The 17,955-nt window shown below is 36.9% G+C and overlaps 1 protein-coding gene across 1 annotated transcript; it reads right to left on the minus strand.

Annotated features, from left to right (window-relative positions):
- Window positions 1-2,799: 2,799 nt before the first annotated feature.
- LOC149782743 (BTB/POZ domain-containing protein 6-like) lies at window positions 2,800-15,093 on the minus strand. The gene is made up of 3 exons (XM_089934911.1): window positions 14,299-15,093; window positions 6,307-6,547; window positions 2,800-5,840 (listed from the first exon to the last, which is right to left on the minus strand). Exons 2-3 carry the CDS (start codon window positions 6,495-6,497, stop codon window positions 4,775-4,777), a joined length of 1,257 nt encoding a protein of 418 aa, XP_089791037.1. The 5' UTR covers window positions 6,498-6,547; window positions 14,299-15,093; the 3' UTR covers window positions 2,800-4,774.
- Between the last annotated feature and the right edge of the window lie 2,862 nt (window positions 15,094-17,955).

The raw sequence follows: 17,955 nt of genomic DNA on the forward strand, positions 1-17,955 counted from the left end.
CGTTTACCAGTTTTGATAAGAGGTGAGCCATTCGCAAATATTGTTTTGCCTTTAGAAATTCTATATATTTCTTTACTTTTAATCTAATACTTCCAAATCTATCAGTTGGCAAATAGTAAAATACATCGGGTAGTATGTTGACCTTTATAATACAAAGAAAAGGAAGGTGTGATATACAAACGTTACAGTAAACAGAACAGGATAGTGTAAAATGCAAACACTATAGTACACAGAACAGGACGGTGTGATATGCAAACATTACAATACACAGAAGAGGATGGTGTGATATGATATATAAGATTACAGTACACAGAAGAGGATGGTGTGATATTCAATCATTACAACTGCTCCGATGGCTTAGTGGTTAGAACCTCCGCCTCGGATGCGGGGTTCGATCCCCGGCCGCGTTCTACCAAAGACTTACAAAACTGGTATTAACAGCTGCCTCGCTTGACGCTCAGCATTAAGACATTTGTGTTATGGCTGGTCGGCCTGGTGTCAGGATAATGTGACTGGGTGGGACATCATGCCACATGTCTGTGGCATGATGCCCCAGTGCTAGACATCACTATAAACTGCCACACTGCAGACATCGTAGCGATATGACTGAAAAATTGTTAAAGCTACGTTAAAAATCCAAATCACACAAACTCAATCATTACAGTACACATAATAGGATGGTGTTATGCAAACCTTATAGTACACAGAACAGGACAGTGTGATAATCAAACATTACAGTACACAGAACAGGACGGTGTGAAATGCAAACACTATTTTACACAGAACAGGGCCGTGTGATATTCAAACATTACAGTACACAGAAGAGGACGGTGTGATATGCAAACATTATATATAGTACACAAAAGAAATCGGTGTGATATGCAAACATAGTACATAGAACAAGACCGTGTTATGCAAACCTCATAGTACACAAAACAGGACGGTGTGATATTCAAACATTACAGTACACATAAGAGGACAGTGTGATATGCAAAGCTTACAGTACACAGAACAGGACGGTGATATGCAAACCTTATAGTACACAGAACAGGACGGTGTGATAAGCAAACATTACAGTACACAGAATACAAACATTACAGTACGCAAAAGAGGACGGTGCGATATGTAAACATTACAGTACGCAGAACAAGAGAGTGTGATATGCATTTATCAGAAGACCATTGCTAGACTGTTCCAACACTCCAATCACTATGTGGCTGAAAGGTCAAGTCCGATAATAGCAATGACCTTTGGATATTGCACATAAAATGCGTGCTTTCCGATCCTGTAACTATATGCTCGGTTTAAAATAGTAATTGTATCAACAACACTAAGCCGGGACTATTGTTTTCTTATGAATAGAGATATTCAGTTGAATTAAGAGAAATTACAATATGCACACATGGTATCATAAAAAAAATAATTTTCAATTTCTCAATATGTCCTTGAGAATTAGCAAAAATAAGCCGGATTTCACCTACTTACATAATTATCTGCAAATATGGTTCTCCATAGCACTAAATGTCTGCCCACTTTAAGCTTATATCTATTATGATTTTTACACTCAGTCAAACAGTGTTTACTAAATAAAGGATGTTGGAACTGTCTAACTACCGACTCATTCCCTTGAAAGATTACCAATTTACAACATTAATGAAATGTTAATCTGGTTACGTAATTATTTATCTACAACAATATGTAAACGTCATATTCTCACAATTGATCCTGATCAGCAAATGTATTAAATACCGCGTCACACAAGGTAAGAATTCAATGTTATTATCATTAAGCATGGCATAGCTTTTATATCTAAATATTGATTTTCTTTGAAGAAGTTTAACATATGTGTGTGTGTGTGTGTGTGTGTGTGTGTGTGTGTTCACGTTTAATAATTCAATATTCAGTCCTTAGCAAATTGTGGGATGAGAAAACGAACACCGAAGACTGAAGAATGAAAGTCATAACTTCATATGATCTTTAAATCGGCTTAACAGTAACAGTTGGATGACCTAAATTTAAGCAAATACAAAATTGATCATTACATATGAAATAGGAGACGCGTTGAAATAACTTGATGAAACAATTTCGAGAAAGGAAAGAGGCTAATGCTGAAAGCGATGAATTTGATGATGAGAATGTGTTTTCTGACCCACTTGGCAGTATTATGACACATCCTGAAATTTTAGAGCTTATAAAGAGATTAAAATCTTCGCGGTTGCTAATGATGCGCGTTATGTGGCTATGGCACAAGTAATGGGGGAATTAACACAAGCCACGTTATTTAAAAAACGACGTAAGAAATAACACAACGCTCCATCCTTTCTTCAAGCCATGTTCTTGAACTGCGAACATTATGAATTATGCGGAGTATTTAAACATTGTTATATATCTTTAATAAACTCAGTGGACTTAAGTAAATGTTATATAAGTACCGTATCTCATTTCTCAGACGTTTATTTCACGAGACACGATACGATGTTCGGTAGGAACGCATATTGTTTAAGTAAATCTTCATTAAATACATGTATCTAAAATAAATTATAAACAAAAGAATTCTTCATTTCGTGTACTTTATTAGACACAAATACAGATGCTATCATAATTGCGTTCTCTCTCTCTCTCTCTCTCTCTCTCTCTCTCTCTCTCTCTCTCTCTCTCTCTCTACTCGCTCAGAAAGAAACTTTTCACACCTGCAAAATCCTCTGCAAACCGAAAACTTCTCATAACCGGAAATAGTTTCGGGTCATAAAGGTTTTCAGTTGTATTATTAGGACTTTATGGTCTTAAAGTAACAGAAAGAAGAGAAACCAACAAGTTTATTAAAATCAACAAATACGTTTATTTCTCGAAGTTACAACGTGAACATTTAAGGAGAATGTACATTAACATGAATAAAATCCCAAATAATCCTAAATTTATATCGTGTTCCGAATGAATTCCAGTACTGAATGTGTTGATATACCAACAGTGTCGAATAGGCTGATATAACAATAGTCTTGATGTAATAAAATGATATAATCGATAGTATCCTTGAATGAATTCATAATGATCTCAAAATAGTGATTTAGTCCAAAATTTCAATGAGCTCTTGTAATTCCAACGAATATTTAATTAAATGATTCCTCTCAAATTATATCTGAACACAACAGTAAGTATTTCTAAAGTCTGAACTTAATGCAAGAATGAAGACTCTGTCGGCCAAACCAACTTTTATCTTCATCCTCATCTTACCTATGTTTCTTAATCGAACATTTCAACAGCATACAAGTTTGCTTCAAGAAACTGAGGTTATAATTACGTTCAGGTGTTGAACTTTACCCAGGTAAACTTTTAGTTATAGCTTACAAACAAGACAAAACAGTACACACCAAAACAAGAAGAAGATTAACAACAATAATTCATTAAATAATAATGCGGCCATAAAATATATAACAAAGAAAGAGAATCACCGATATTTTATCATTTGGCGGTACCAGAGAAAATTTAAGATTTCTATGTTTAGCAATGATTTGAAAGTTATTAATACAGTCAGACAAGAATATAATTAGCCTTCTTTTATGCATTTAATTGTAGTGAATTATGTAAGATTATTCACCCACCAATTAAAAAGTAGGAATAAGTGATAAAAATTAATAAAATGCTAAACTCTAAATTGCATCATGAAGGTAAAGATCAAGATGGACTTCCGATTTTCTGACAAATAGTCCTACAACTGTGCTGAACTTCCAAAATGAATTCAAGAACTGTATTGAAAAATAAACTAACGGACATAGTTCGGTATCGATTCGTAGCCTACACCGTTATGAATGATTGAATGAATAATGACTGCATGAACGAATAAATAAATACAATCAATGACACTAAGTTTATATTTTGACTGATATCACTTTTGCAAACCTCATGCACAGACCAGTAAAATGTGTAATCAAGATATAAAATAATGCATACACATCAAGTGTAGCCAAGGCGGATGTAACAAATGGTGTGCTCCCTAAATACCTTAACCCCATGGTGGTCAACTCATTTACAGTTTCATTTTGTGGTTCAGCTGGTAGTAAGTGAAACGTGTCCTCCTTTGGTGTCCAATATAGAGGAAACAGCGACCATTTTCATTTATTGTAACTAAAAGATCACAAGTGTTCTATTGAAAACACATGTCGATATGACCAACCATACAGGAAATGTCACTGCTGTAGGGTTTAACGCTATTTCTCAGCACACGATAGGCTATACATGGCAGCCAGTATTAATGGTGTAGGAAGAACCCGGGAAAACCCCGGAAAGAACCACCGACCCACGAGAAGCTACTATCAAGCTTTCTCACATACCCACATTGGTCGAATCTGAGACTCGAACCCACGCAGACAGAGGTGAGATGGCAGTGATACTGTAACGGAAGGCGCTTTAGACCACTCGACTACTCGGGGCCCCGGAAATGTCACAAGAAGTGTTACAGATGTCCAATACGGCAGTTGTATTGGCTGTCTAAGGCGCACCATTTTCATTCAGTAGCTATTAGACCTTAAATCGAAACTTTGCTAAGCTTCATGACTTTCCTCTGAGAACTAATGGATATGTAGTGATAAAAATTAACCGATATCGGACGTCGAACCAGTGAACCAACTGAACCAGGACCAATGCAGAAGATCCTTTGGTATTCGACCACAAGACGTAAAAACAAATTTTACAAGCTTCTTTAACTTAATAGAAACGGGGACCCTGGACAACTTTAATCGTTCAGCATTTTGTTTTTACGACTGAGTACAATCTTGAGTCAAATGCAAAGCAGAAGACCTGGGATCTGGCCCCTTGAGACAGTTGTTGAACCTGTGGATAAGGAACAGTTTCTAAATTCAATAAGTACTCCATCTTCTATGCTAATAGCCTTTTCACCCTTATCACCACAATGCGTATACCCAGGGCTCTCTATGTGAAGAATAACGGCATACCATGAAGGTGTAAGAACAACTGGTTCATCGAAGAGTACCTCCTGAAATTTCTCTTCTGATATCAATCTACAACTTGTCATTGAGAATATGTTGCATTGTGATTCATCCAGTAACTGTACTCTAACATTTGAGATAAAGGATGGCGAAGCAGACATTCGACGTGGATTACCAAGTGGAAGTGTTGCCCCATATATAACGATTCCCGTGAGTATCACTTTCCTTGAGCATTTGAATTCTATGGCATGAATGTTTGACGCCGCACGACAAGGTAAAGCCAGACTGGAAAACCTCATCACTCTCCGCTTCTGTTGGAACTTCGGTTTTCTCGCAGTCTGTATGAAGCATGAAGTGTCAAGATTATCACTGCCAAGAAAACTTCGACAAAGGTGGAGCTTCTCGTCTGTGGTCAATATGTCGTCTAGTATGACTCTGTCCGCAAAATACCTTCTGTCCATCAAAGCATATCGAATGTGATTTTGCAATGCACCTAGCACTTCTCTCATGTTATCAGCGCATGGTTTCATATTTCTTCTTCCACACTCGTTTTGTGCCCAGTCCTTCACAGCTTCATATACTTCCTCTTCTTGTGCGCAGAGCTCCTCTTGCTTAATTATCAGCTCAACACAATCTGATGGCAAGTCTTTGAATGACAATTGCTGAAGGACAGAACGTCCATTGTGCGTTATGAACTCTAAACACATACTGCTTAGATCCGCCTCATCAAGTGCCTGGGCTTGTTGAAAGATATCACACACATTTTCGACATTGACTATATCCTTCAGCCACTTCACACACTCTTTAACCAGGAGATATACGGCGTACTTCTTCGCTGCATACAGTAGCGCAAGGATGGAGTCTCCATTTGGCTCAAAAGTCTCATAGTACATGAACCTTTTAAAAAATAATCATAAAATGTATTGTAAACAAGGATTACCAAGGATAGGTGTGCATTAAGTTCATTATAGATCCATAACAAGTTTATATTCGTCAAGATTCATGTTAATCATATGAAATACAAGGCATAATTTAAAACACGTATCATACACTTACTGATGTAAATATTAATATAAACTTAATGTTTAATTGCAGAAGTCAATTTCTGATTGCATGGGTTGTCTTATTATGAGCTACAAATATATGAAGAAAACATATTTACGATTCAAATTAAAATCTCAGTGTCACAGAAACAAGTTCACCTATTATTGATAAAATGGGTTAAATTACACACGATTCAGCACATTAATTTATACAAAAAGTTTCTTTTATATGATCATTTCATTCCGATTTTATTGTTATTTCGTTGTCAAACATTACCTTTTGTAACATGTTATTAAATTAAAAACGTTATGAAACATACCTCAGAAGCTGCTGGAAAACATCTGGCTCAATATCTGGCACGTCTATTGACCCAGTCTCTTGCAGAGGGCCACATAACATGGCATAAAACACAGAACTACGACTAAGAAGGACATATTTATGAGCCGTTGCTATTTGTCTTTGCTTGCCTACGTAGAACGTGACGTCACAAGCTACCTGATTCTCTAACATGTAGCGATTACTGCCCAGCACCCCTTCCTCGGCTTGCCAGTCTGCACGAACTGTAACGAAGAAAAGAATCGCTTGGCATTATTAAATTGGCTCCAGGTGGAGTGGTTATTATTATTTTTCTTTATTGTACGAAACATTTTCTTCCTTAAATATGTTCTGCTTCGAAATATTCTTAATCTTACGACATAATGGATACTCTAGCACTTCGTGTAAATCTTTATTTTACAAGCAGTATTTCTTATTATTATTATTCTCTTTATATTTTATGTTATAGCATGACCCTTAGTCTGATGGTGCCAGCGTAAGATAGTTTACCTGTAATATGTAACGGTTTGAGTGTCCGTTTAGTTTATATAGCAAAGCATGCAACAAGTGTTCAGTGGTTCGAGACCTGGTGTGTGTGTGTGTGTGTGTGTGTGTTTCTGTGTGTAATATGGATTTGTAACGTAGCTTTCACAATTTTTCAGTCATACTGCAGTGTGGCACTTTATAGTAATGCCTAGCACTGATGCATCATGTCGAAGACATGTAGCATGATGTCCCACCCAGTCACATTATCCTGACACCAGGCCGACCAATCCTAACACTAACCTCTTAATGCTGAGCACCAAGCGATGGAACTGTTAGTACCGTATTTGAAAGTCTTTGGTTTGACTCGGACCTCCCGCATCCGAGGTGGACGCTTTAACTACTAGGCCACCTGAGAGGCCTCAAGACCTGTAAGACCGTGTAAATGTTTCCTTTGTGACATTTTTGACAATAGTAAGAGCTATGTTCATACATATAAAACTCGTATCAGACATCTGTTTCTTAGCTTCGGTAGCTCTTCGTGATCATGTAAGAAGAAGACACATGGACGTATCCATGGAAAAGGCGGGTTGGAGGAAATAACACAGAAAAGGACCAGGACCATGACTCGGACAGATGAGGTGGTTACAAATGCACAGAGGTTACGGTTTTGATGAACAGTACACACAACACCCAGCGATGGTATTGTAGATCTGGGTTTAAGACTTGATCTGGGTTTGTAAAACCGATTTAATCCCACTGTGGGGACCATGCTGCTGTTGAAAAATAATGCTCAGTTAAAGATTGGACCAAAACCATGTACCTCCTTAAGTTTAGGTGGCGATCCAACAACGTGAGCCGTCCCGAGTAGATACTCCCAATCTCCCAGTGTTTGCTAGAGTTGATAAATCCGAAATTATTAATTATCGACCGTTAATTCTATTGATCAATTTACGTTAGCTGTGTGTTTGTTGTTACTTTGTTCAGAAGTTTAGGGAAAATCAGAAACATTGTATGAGAGACTCAACTTCAATGTGCAAACCTCAACATATTTTTCTTTTTCCTAAGAGTGAAATGACCACAGTCTATGTAAACCACTAACAATTATCTGGCACGTTTAATGGAGAGAGTGACAGACAGAAAGCAACTTAATGCATTAAATGGTGGAGATAAATTATTTTAGACATTAGACAAAAAACTCTTTGATGTGTGTTTTCACAAGAATTTGCCGAGTTAGTCCCACTGTGGGGAGATAATGTTGGAAAATAATACATAAAATTAAAGATTGGATCGAAACCAGGGATCTCTTAAAGATTAGGTGGCGATCCGACAACGCGAACCTTCCGAGTAGATCGGCTCCTTTTCTGTTTGGCATATCCCAGTGTTTGCTGGAGGGGATAAACACGAAATAATTCATTATGGACTGTTAATGTGTTGATCAATTTCAACAGTAGTGTGCATACTATTTTTTAAGGGGTTGAAATACATAAGAAAGTTGTTTATCGTGTAACACTCATAACAATGATGTCGTTGTCATTGAAAACACTACCACTATCATCATAATCATCATCTTCAGGAAACACGGTACTAATTATACGGAAGAACTGTGAACCAGTCTAGAAATGGGTAAAAGAGTATTTACGGGTTTGGTGGTCCATAGTTGGTTAATAATGAAAATTACAATTTTAGGAAAAATATCTTTTGAGAGCTTATCCTATATGTAATGTAAAAAAATACTGACAAATTTCTACTGATGCAATTTTAGCATTTGTACAGGCTTGACTCAGGAGTACTCAATAATGAAAGTAGCACCTGATTCATTTGGTGCAGAATCAATAACACGTGTTTCGTGCACATGTATGTAAACAAAATGCCGCGGGTCATATGGTGTTCTCCACACATAAGCTTGCACCAAGGTTAGATGTGCATGGAGAATTATAGGTCTCATTATCAGCACCCAGAAATTTTAAGTTATTGAATTTTGAATATGATAGTGTTTCTATATGTTTACTATTGGAGTTGAATTAGTACCGTGAGTCCTTCATGAACTTTAACAATAAACGTACTCTTAATTTAGATGAATTAATCTGATAATGTACAACGCAACTTTCGTGAACACATGTTCAGCGTTTGAAAGAAAACTAAACATGTAGCAAACAAAAGTTAGTAGACTTGCATACATCAAAAGGTCACCTGCATGGGTCATGTGCATGATGCGTATACATGAAAAGTTCAAGCATATGAGGTGGTGTGCGTGATGTTTTCCCAAGCCTCAGCTGTTCCCAGTACTTATAATAGTGTCATGTGATGTGATGTGATTTGGAATTTTAACGTAGCTTTAAAAAATTTAAGTCATATGCCTACGATGTCTGCAATGTGGCAGTTTATAGTGATGTCTAGCACTGGGGCATCATGCCACAGACATGTATCATGATGTCCCACCCTGTCACAGGCCGACCAGTCGTAACACTAACCTCTTAATGCTGAACACCAAGCGAGTCAGCTGTTAGTAACATTTTTGTAAGTCTTTGGTATGACTCGGTCGGGGATCGAACCCACGACCTCCCGCATCGGAGGAGGATGATCTAACCACTATGCCACCGGAGCGGTACTTATAATAGCGAAGAAAATTCCGAAACCTTCCTGAAATACAGGAATAAAATAAAGTATTTACTTTTACTTCGTTTCATATCTTCTTTCACGGCATGTAGTTTTTTTTTAAACTATTAATCTGCCAAAGTGTATATCTTCGGGTATCGTCAGTCGTTCGTTATTAAGACACGTCTAAAGATAATCAGATTTACTTGTTATTAGCTACTTATCTTAAATAATCGTTATATGTATGCAGACATGGGAAATATATTGAATTTGCTTGTAGTTATGAGAACTATTGTAGTTATGGCATGCATTTCCGCTAGTGTGTGAGAAGACACTTCCCGCAAACTAAGCGTGTGATTCAAATTAAGAAAAAGATAAATCTGATCAAAATTACAAACTGATTAGGTACGATATACGAGCCTGTGCATACTTTAGAAGATAATAATGCTTCGTTCATTTCTGTTGGATTTTCAGTAATCGTGAATGCTAATGTATAGCGTAGCATGCTTAGTTGCGGTCACTGACATGTATACATTTATATATCCATGTGGTTTTATACAGTAGATTCTAACGGTGCATTGAATAGGTCACCTATAGGGAAAGCGGAGACACTTATTTGTACAATAGTTATACACATACTATTGGTGATTTGGTGATATTTTTCTGTATTTGTGATTACTAGTTCTTTATGTTGTTTTATGTATAACATCTGAATACTAATTAAATTAATCTTCGTCGTTGTATAGTGTAGAGTTTTGTAACGAGATGGATGATTTAAAAACCAAGATACAAGGAGGCAGCTCAATGTGGTCGGTGGTCTATATACAGGGGAACTGTTATACCAAAATCTAACATTTGGTACAGTTGGCAATAAATCCATAAATTAGGATAAGAAAGTGGTTAGAGATTTAAACTCAATATTCATTAATACAGTATTAAAAACTAAATTGCCAATTGTGGTAAGATTGATATAATAATGTACTGAATGTACGGAGAGATGCGTGTAAAGTAAGCACGCAAATGTTCCAGACTGCTCGTTTTGGGGATCATCATAATTCTTACTAAGATTGTGCCGTTATTGCCAAAATAGTGCCGAGGTGGTTTAGGACTGAATAGCAGCCATTTTTCTTTTCTCGGGGAAAGGGACAAACAGTACGCGCATAAAAACAGTTTATGCTCAGTTTCTCCAAGTTTTGTACAATCTTTACCTTGCCACTAAATGGATTGTTCCTAAGTGTCAGCAGCATATCATTTTTCACCGCATACGTACATTGTTGTAAACTGCATCGAAGTCTGCGGACAATAAGGAATGTATCTTTTATTACAGTTTATTCTTTCACACACTCACTGCTAAAGGTTGTCGGAGACTTTGTGCTAGCACCATAATTTGTAGCTATTTCGTAACAATCGAAGTATCATCTTCCACCCACCCGTATTGCATTACCAATCACCCTTAATGTAATGCATAATTAAGTACAGGCGGGTGGGGATATTATTCCGATTTTGAAGAAATGGCTAAAACTTACGGTATTAGTGATGCGGCATTTCTTTTAGTTAAGTATTATGCCACATTCAGTGTACGAAAGAATAACTTATAATAAAAGCGATTCCATACCATTTTGTTCACAGACTTTGATGCAATGTATAGCAATATGGAGTCTATATGGAGTGAAAATTAAAAAAACGTTAGTCCCAAAATTTATTTTGCTTTTAAAATTCAAGAGTCTTGAACATTATATTCTCTTCTCACATGTTTTTCTGTACACGGTTAACTATCTATTGTACCACAATTGGTAATTCAATTTTCTAAGCTACATTAATTAATAAATGTTAAGTTTAAATTTCTAAACACTTTCTTGGTATCCTAACAACAGGTTCAAGGCAAAACGTACAAAAGCTAAGACTTTCCCTTTATGTAATAACCAGCTACATTCAACTGACCCTTTAATCCTGATTTCTAAATCACACATAATTTTGCAGTTGACTACACCGCTCAACGAGACAAACTAATGTATCCAGTTAATTGTTCAAACGTCATACCAAAAACATAAATAACTAGGCATCGCAAACTACATAAAATGACATTAAATTACAACAAAATGTGTACATAATTATACAAATAAGTGTCAACTCTTTCCCAACATGTGTGGCACGTTGTGGGGACAATTTGTTGATCCTTCATGCTTCATGTATACACATATTATAGTTAATTCTTAGTTAAGAGCACATGGGATGATCTCAGTATGTATTATGGACACAAAGAATCTGCCTGTCTATTGTTTAATCATTACACAACGATCCGTTCACAATTCAATTCAAACGGAAATCTACGACTCTGTAGAGACACATTGGTTTATTTTGCAATCAGTCAATGCTGTCAAGACCGACTTAGAGCAAGTTCGGACTTTTTGGGTCCGGAAATCTGAGACCAACTGGTAAGAGCTCAATTAAACCAGGACAGTTTTCAAAGAGACCATACCGTATCCAATCGAAGCGAGGGATTCAAATCAAGGGCGGAGTCTAAATAAGCAATTTGTTCGGACTAAGTCCGTTGTTCTGCTAGTACATGTTTGACCGTCGCTAGAGGTGGATAATAGAAAATTTTTGAGACAGTAGACTTTACTCCAAGTGCCAAAGTTGTGCGTTAGTTGAAAGGCGAATAGGAACTCTAGTGAAATTCTAAGTTTGGATTGGGAACAAATGCTTCTTGAGGTAACTTATCTTCGGCCGAATTTGTCTCACTTTCGTAACTAGGTGTTGTAAGATTGATACGTCAGTATGTACATTTTATTTATTAGAACTGTAATATTCCATGTATAGCTTAATTAACAATATATCGTAACACAGTGTATAGCTAATTATTAACATGAAAAATTAACGTATGTATATTATTTCATTGTGTAATTTGCTTTCTTGCATCGAATTTCATAACTGAATTTATTAGTAAATCGTGTTAGAACTTACACTTACTTTATTAGTATATGAACGAATAGATTGGGAATAATGCAGAGATAGTCATTGTTAGACTTGTTAACATAATTAGGTATTTGTATATTTATGTGTTTTTTTATAATTCGTAGGGTAGGAAATACATATGATTGTTGTTGATGATGATAGTTACTATGTCGAGAAGTTAACAATTAGGGATGTGTATGCATGTCTCAGTCGTTGATAATATTGTTACTGTTATAGCACAATTATTGTAGATTCAAGCGTGTATAGAATATTTAGATGTGAGTGCGTGAGTTGACCCGATAATGTATTCGCCATTATTCTGATGAAAGGTCTGTGAGAGTTTGGTTAATTCTCCTTAGATTAGAGCAAGGAGACAAGATTGTATGTCCCTTCTATTTCAACAGGAAGCTTTCCGGGTGGGTGTGGGAGGCGACATCAGAGGATAGGAGAGCGGGATAATACGTAGAGAGTAAGTGGATGGTGTATTGTGACGTAATCAGTTTGTGGGGAGGCGCAGTGCCGAAAGGAAAGGTGGAAGAGAGTACCGGACGATTCGGAATGACGGATCAGGAAGTGCCAGGTGAGCACGTATTCGGGGGTACCGGAAGTAAGAAAAGAGAAACAAAAGGCAGGCAGATGAGTAACAGAATCAACAGAGAAGGAAAACACTCACTTAAGATTTAAATTTAATATGATGTTAGTATTTTGCGACTGTGAATAGGTCATTGTTTGAATTTGTTTGAAAGAAATCGCGATTGAGAAATTTGCAATTGAATAAATATGATACATTTTATTAAATTGTTATACTTTTCACCGTGTTTCTCATACACCTAGACCGTCGGCATTGCTGACTGGGGGCTCGGAGCTAATTTAATAATCCACCTTTTCTGGTGTTAGAAATAGTACCGTAGGAGGCACGTGACAATTTGGCATCTTCGAAACACCATACAATCCAATATAGAAAAGCACATGGATATATACATATCATATTCCCCGTCATTAACGATGTTTCGCTGTATTTTGTTTGCTTTCACGGTTATTGACAATCGTGATATCCAACAGAACTGAACGAAATACCATGTTGTAAAGTATGCAACTCACACACTTTACGTGATCAGTTTTCAATTTTGTAAAAAATTTGTCTTTTCCTTAATTTGATTCAAGCTCTTATTGGAGGTTTGTGCCTTATCTCACACTAGCGGAGCGGATACCACAACTATAAAAAGTTCTCATACCTGCAATAAAGTTCAATATACATTGGATTTATGTGTACATGTAAGATTTATTTAGGATACGTATCTAATGGCAAGTACTTTTCAGTATCTTAAAAGGGGAAATAAGAACAAACGATTCATGATACCTGAATATATTAACTTTGGTGGATTAAGGCTTATGTACATGTCATAAAAGATGCAATGTAAAGTAAATTATGAAGTAAATATGTCATTGTATAGTATGTATTTCAGGAAATTGCAATTCTCTTTGTTATTATCGGTTCCGACCACAATGGTTCTTACAATATGGAAAGTTTGATAGCCATCGGGTTACAGGTATACATGTTAATATGACAGTCAGTAGACCGGGTTGACTTTACAGCCCACATTACTTGGCATCGTGATGTTTGCCACGCGCATTGTATGTAGAACCCGATGTATATGAAAAATTTAACACTCGATGCTTCTTGATTAGTCTTCACGCAAGAAGATAATTACAATGCAATAACTTCATACTATCTCTATGCCGTGATCGTAAAATACAATATTAAATTGCTTATTTTAGATCATATAATAACATTTCGGTAAAACAGATTTCCTTTGAACATTTAAATGAAAGTCTTGTAAGTTAATAATATACAGTTTTAAACTCATTACGTACTATTCGTGATATACGACTACCACACCCACCCACCCGTTAAGGTAGTTTGTAATACCAATAACCGTTATATATACCCTGTACTTACATTCTGAAATGGCTCAACTTTATGAAACAAGTCCTTTCCACCGTAAATTCATCCACTGTATAATTTGTACTCTGTATCAAGATTACAGAGTGAGAATTTCCATCTGTAACAGAACTATTTAGCACTGCTGCCTGTGGATAGTTGTATCCCTTCGTTTTCTCGCTTTTTTAATGGTTACAATTTATCGCATGCATCTATTCATTCAAGCAGACACCAGCCGTCCAACCATCAACATAGTGCTGTACCTTCTGTGGTAGAAAGAGGGGAGGAGCCAACTGAGGGGGTACCCGTGCTGCCACGTGTAGCCTACTAATCGAGTACTGTGAAGTCAGTGGCGTAGATGTGTATACGTAGCAGTTCGGCGGAACGATGGATGATCTACCCGTCACGTACCCTTGTCGCTCAGTATAAACAGAAGGTCCCGAATTGTGGGGAACCATCGCGATGTATCCCGACGCAGCCGTTGCCAGGTGTAGTAGTGTAGCAGCCAAGAAAGAGAAAAAAAAAAAAAAAAAAAAAAAAGACCGATGAGAAGGTGAAAAGAAGTTTCCTGGAACTGAGAGAAAGAGTCCAACAATGTTCAGCAAGCCATGAAAGAAGACTGATGCAAAGGTGAAAACATGTTTCCTGGGATTTCAGCACATAGGACGAATGGAACTGAATCAGCCTGCATGAGGACTTCGGATAAGATACTGAGGACTTCGGATAAGATACTGAGACGGACCTCTCCAGTGGCATACTGATCGATACGATTTACAACCTAAGTTACGATACCTTATCGATACACATATGAACTTGATAGCCTTTTCATCTTTAGAAGGTCTGACAGGAATGATCGAATTTTCCTGGTTGTATGGGGTTTTCTATTTCGGCTTTTTAAAAACCGTTTAGTTTATACTCACCTAAATAACAAATTTTACTGATTTTAAGCCACCGTCTAAAATATAACTATAAGATTATAAAGATTAAGTACCTGATATTAAATTATAAGGAATAACGTTTGCTCACGGATTGGTTATGTAACATATCACTAAGCAGCAACAGATTTGTAGCATTCAAGTTTGACCAAAATAGACCAGATTCAAATCAGCCTAGAAACTTAGCATGCAGTGCTTTATAATGTTGAGTAAAGTACTCGATTTATCCGTAGAACGCATTTGAAATGTCTCCTTTTGCACTAGCTGTCGGGACAAATAATCATGATGGCAATGTCGGGGAACTCGGGGGTGGGGGGTGGGGGTGGTAATACGAACCACGTCACGATCAGATGCAATATTTTACAAGAAACTATGACTTGACAATACATTACATGCACAGTAATTACAGTAATTGTGGGTATTTTTCATTCTTAAACACAGTTGAATTTTTGTCAGAACAACGCACCCATCTTCATAATCCGTTTTGCTGTATAATAATGATAAACCTGGACGAGGTACAATCTACAGTCGAACAAATATATGCTGACATGGTACATTGTAATATGGTTCAATTCTAGCATTTATCAAGATGCCACTCCGATTCAAGACCGCTCCGGTGGCCTAGTGGTTAGTGCGTCCGCCTTCGAAGCTGGAGGTCGTGGGTTCGAATCCCGGCCGAGTCATACCAAATACTTTCAAAAATGGTACTAACAACTGCCTCGCTAGACGCTAAGCATTAAGAGGTTAGTGTTAGGATTGGTTGGCCTGGTGTCAGGATAATGTGTCTGGGTGTGAGATCATGCTACATGTCTGCGGCATGATGACACTGTGCCAGACATCACAATAAACTTCCACACTGTAGACATCGTAGCGATATGACTGAATTTTTTTAAAGCTACGTTAAAAATCCTAATCACACACACACACACACACACACTGATTCAAACAAATTATAAACAAAATATCTCAGTCACGACCAAAACAGCGGCATTGTTTGCTGCAGCGATACTAATTTTCTCTCCAAGACCCTCTGCAATTGTACACCCATCCCTTCGATCTATGTTTATTTCCGCAAGGCAGAGACGAAACCTGCACAAAATTCGTTAAATAGATATAAATAGTAAACAACTCTTACCAGATCTTTGCTCTCCCATGGCCAACATTATTCTTTTTACAACCGTCCAAAGTGATATGCATTCTCATTGCTAGCTCATTTTGTACTCATAGCCGGACGAGTCTATTTTTGGGTTCGGTCTAAAACCCAACCACCCACACCCCACACCCCGATTGGAAGACCTTCTGGTCATTTATGTGAAATACTTAGTTATTATTGAATGTACATGTATATTGTTTATCAAATTACGCCACGTAGACACATTGCACACCATCAAAGCACAACCTTAGGGCAGCTTTGCTGAGACGACGTAATGTCGGCCAAAATATTTCCACTTAAATAACAATTTCTTTTACTGAACGTGTGCAAATAAAATGTTATAAAGGTATTATGATTATATAAGACTCCATTTTGCGCAGCGAATCTTAACGCGTGACTTATATCTGACCAACATTCATGCAACTTGGGTCCGACCGTCAACAAATGAACAACGAACACAAGCTAACGCTAGGCAAGAGATGGAATAAATTTCATTAGTTTAAATATATGTTATTATCACAATAGGAAATAAGGGATTGGGAACAAGTTCTAACATTAAATTAGCCCTTTCCCTTCATAATACGAGTTTCACAAAATATTCAAAAAGACAACATAATAATAATGAGGGAAAAAATTGGAGAGAGAGAGAGAGAGGAGGGGGTATATTTTTCACTTGCATCGCCCTTTCCCCAAAGCAGTATATTGAAGCTAATAGATGCATATAGCACTGACTTTAATTTACTCATCCACTCAGTTCATTGCCTACTGTACTTGGGATGGAGCATAAAGAAATTCATACTGGTTTCGATCCCATTGCAGGAAGAAAGATGGGTTTCGACAAGTTGTAAACGGTACATATCAGCTTTTAATTAACTTATATTACGTAGTAATCTAGTATGGATGCTATCTATGGTTCGATAAATACACATTGGCGTTTTGTGGATACGATATGTGGACATAAAAACACTTTTGCAAAGCACTTTAAGACATGCTACATTGAGTTCGAGTTTGTTCCACAAAGATGCTGTTGAGGGTATAAAAGATGATTTGGTATAATTTGGCCTGAAACTGCAAGTTACAATATTATTGGAATATCGAAGATTATAATTTGTGTGTTTGGACATAGTAATTCAATGAGATAGTCTGGAGTTTGGCTCGTTTTAATGTTGTTAAGTGTTACAAAATTTTTGTCTTTTTCTTTTAGAATCTAAACTTTAACAGTCTGTTTCAAAATAAAGAGATTGCCTACTAGTGTATCTTGGAAGTCTTGTCTTGTAACTATTATTGCTACTTCAAACTGTATTTTTTCAATTTTTCGCAATCGATCGACAAAGTTCCGTCCCAGACTACACTGGCTTATTCCACGACAGGCTTGATACATTTTTGATAATATTTGTCTGCCAAGTTTGTATTATAGTTATCGAGATCATGCTGTGATTAAAATGCTGTCATTGAGACAAGTCCATTTGGTATGTAATGGAAGTAACAATCCTAGATGGCAATGAGAAACCAAATATTTAAGTTCGATAGTATCAACAGCGTTTTCAAGATTATTTGTTACGCTTTTGTTCGGGAAAAAATATAGCC

The sequence above is a fragment of the Sinohyriopsis cumingii genome, chromosome 15, assembly GCF_028554795.1.
Source record: "Sinohyriopsis cumingii isolate HCF-2022 chromosome 15, ASM2855479v2, whole genome shotgun sequence".
Taxonomy (NCBI): domain Eukaryota; kingdom Metazoa; phylum Mollusca; class Bivalvia; order Unionida; family Unionidae; genus Sinohyriopsis; species Sinohyriopsis cumingii.

Excerpts from the sequence above, each read along its gene's own strand:
- LOC149782743 (XM_089934911.1), bottom strand. The coding sequence starts at position 6,497 with ATGTTAGAGAATCAGGTAGCTTGTGACGTCACGTTCTACGTAGGCAAG. Across the intron at positions 5,841-6,306 it reads GTTTTCCAGCAGCTTCTGAG|GTTCATGTACTATGAGACTT; the intron begins GTATGTTTCATA and ends ATTTTTTAAAAG.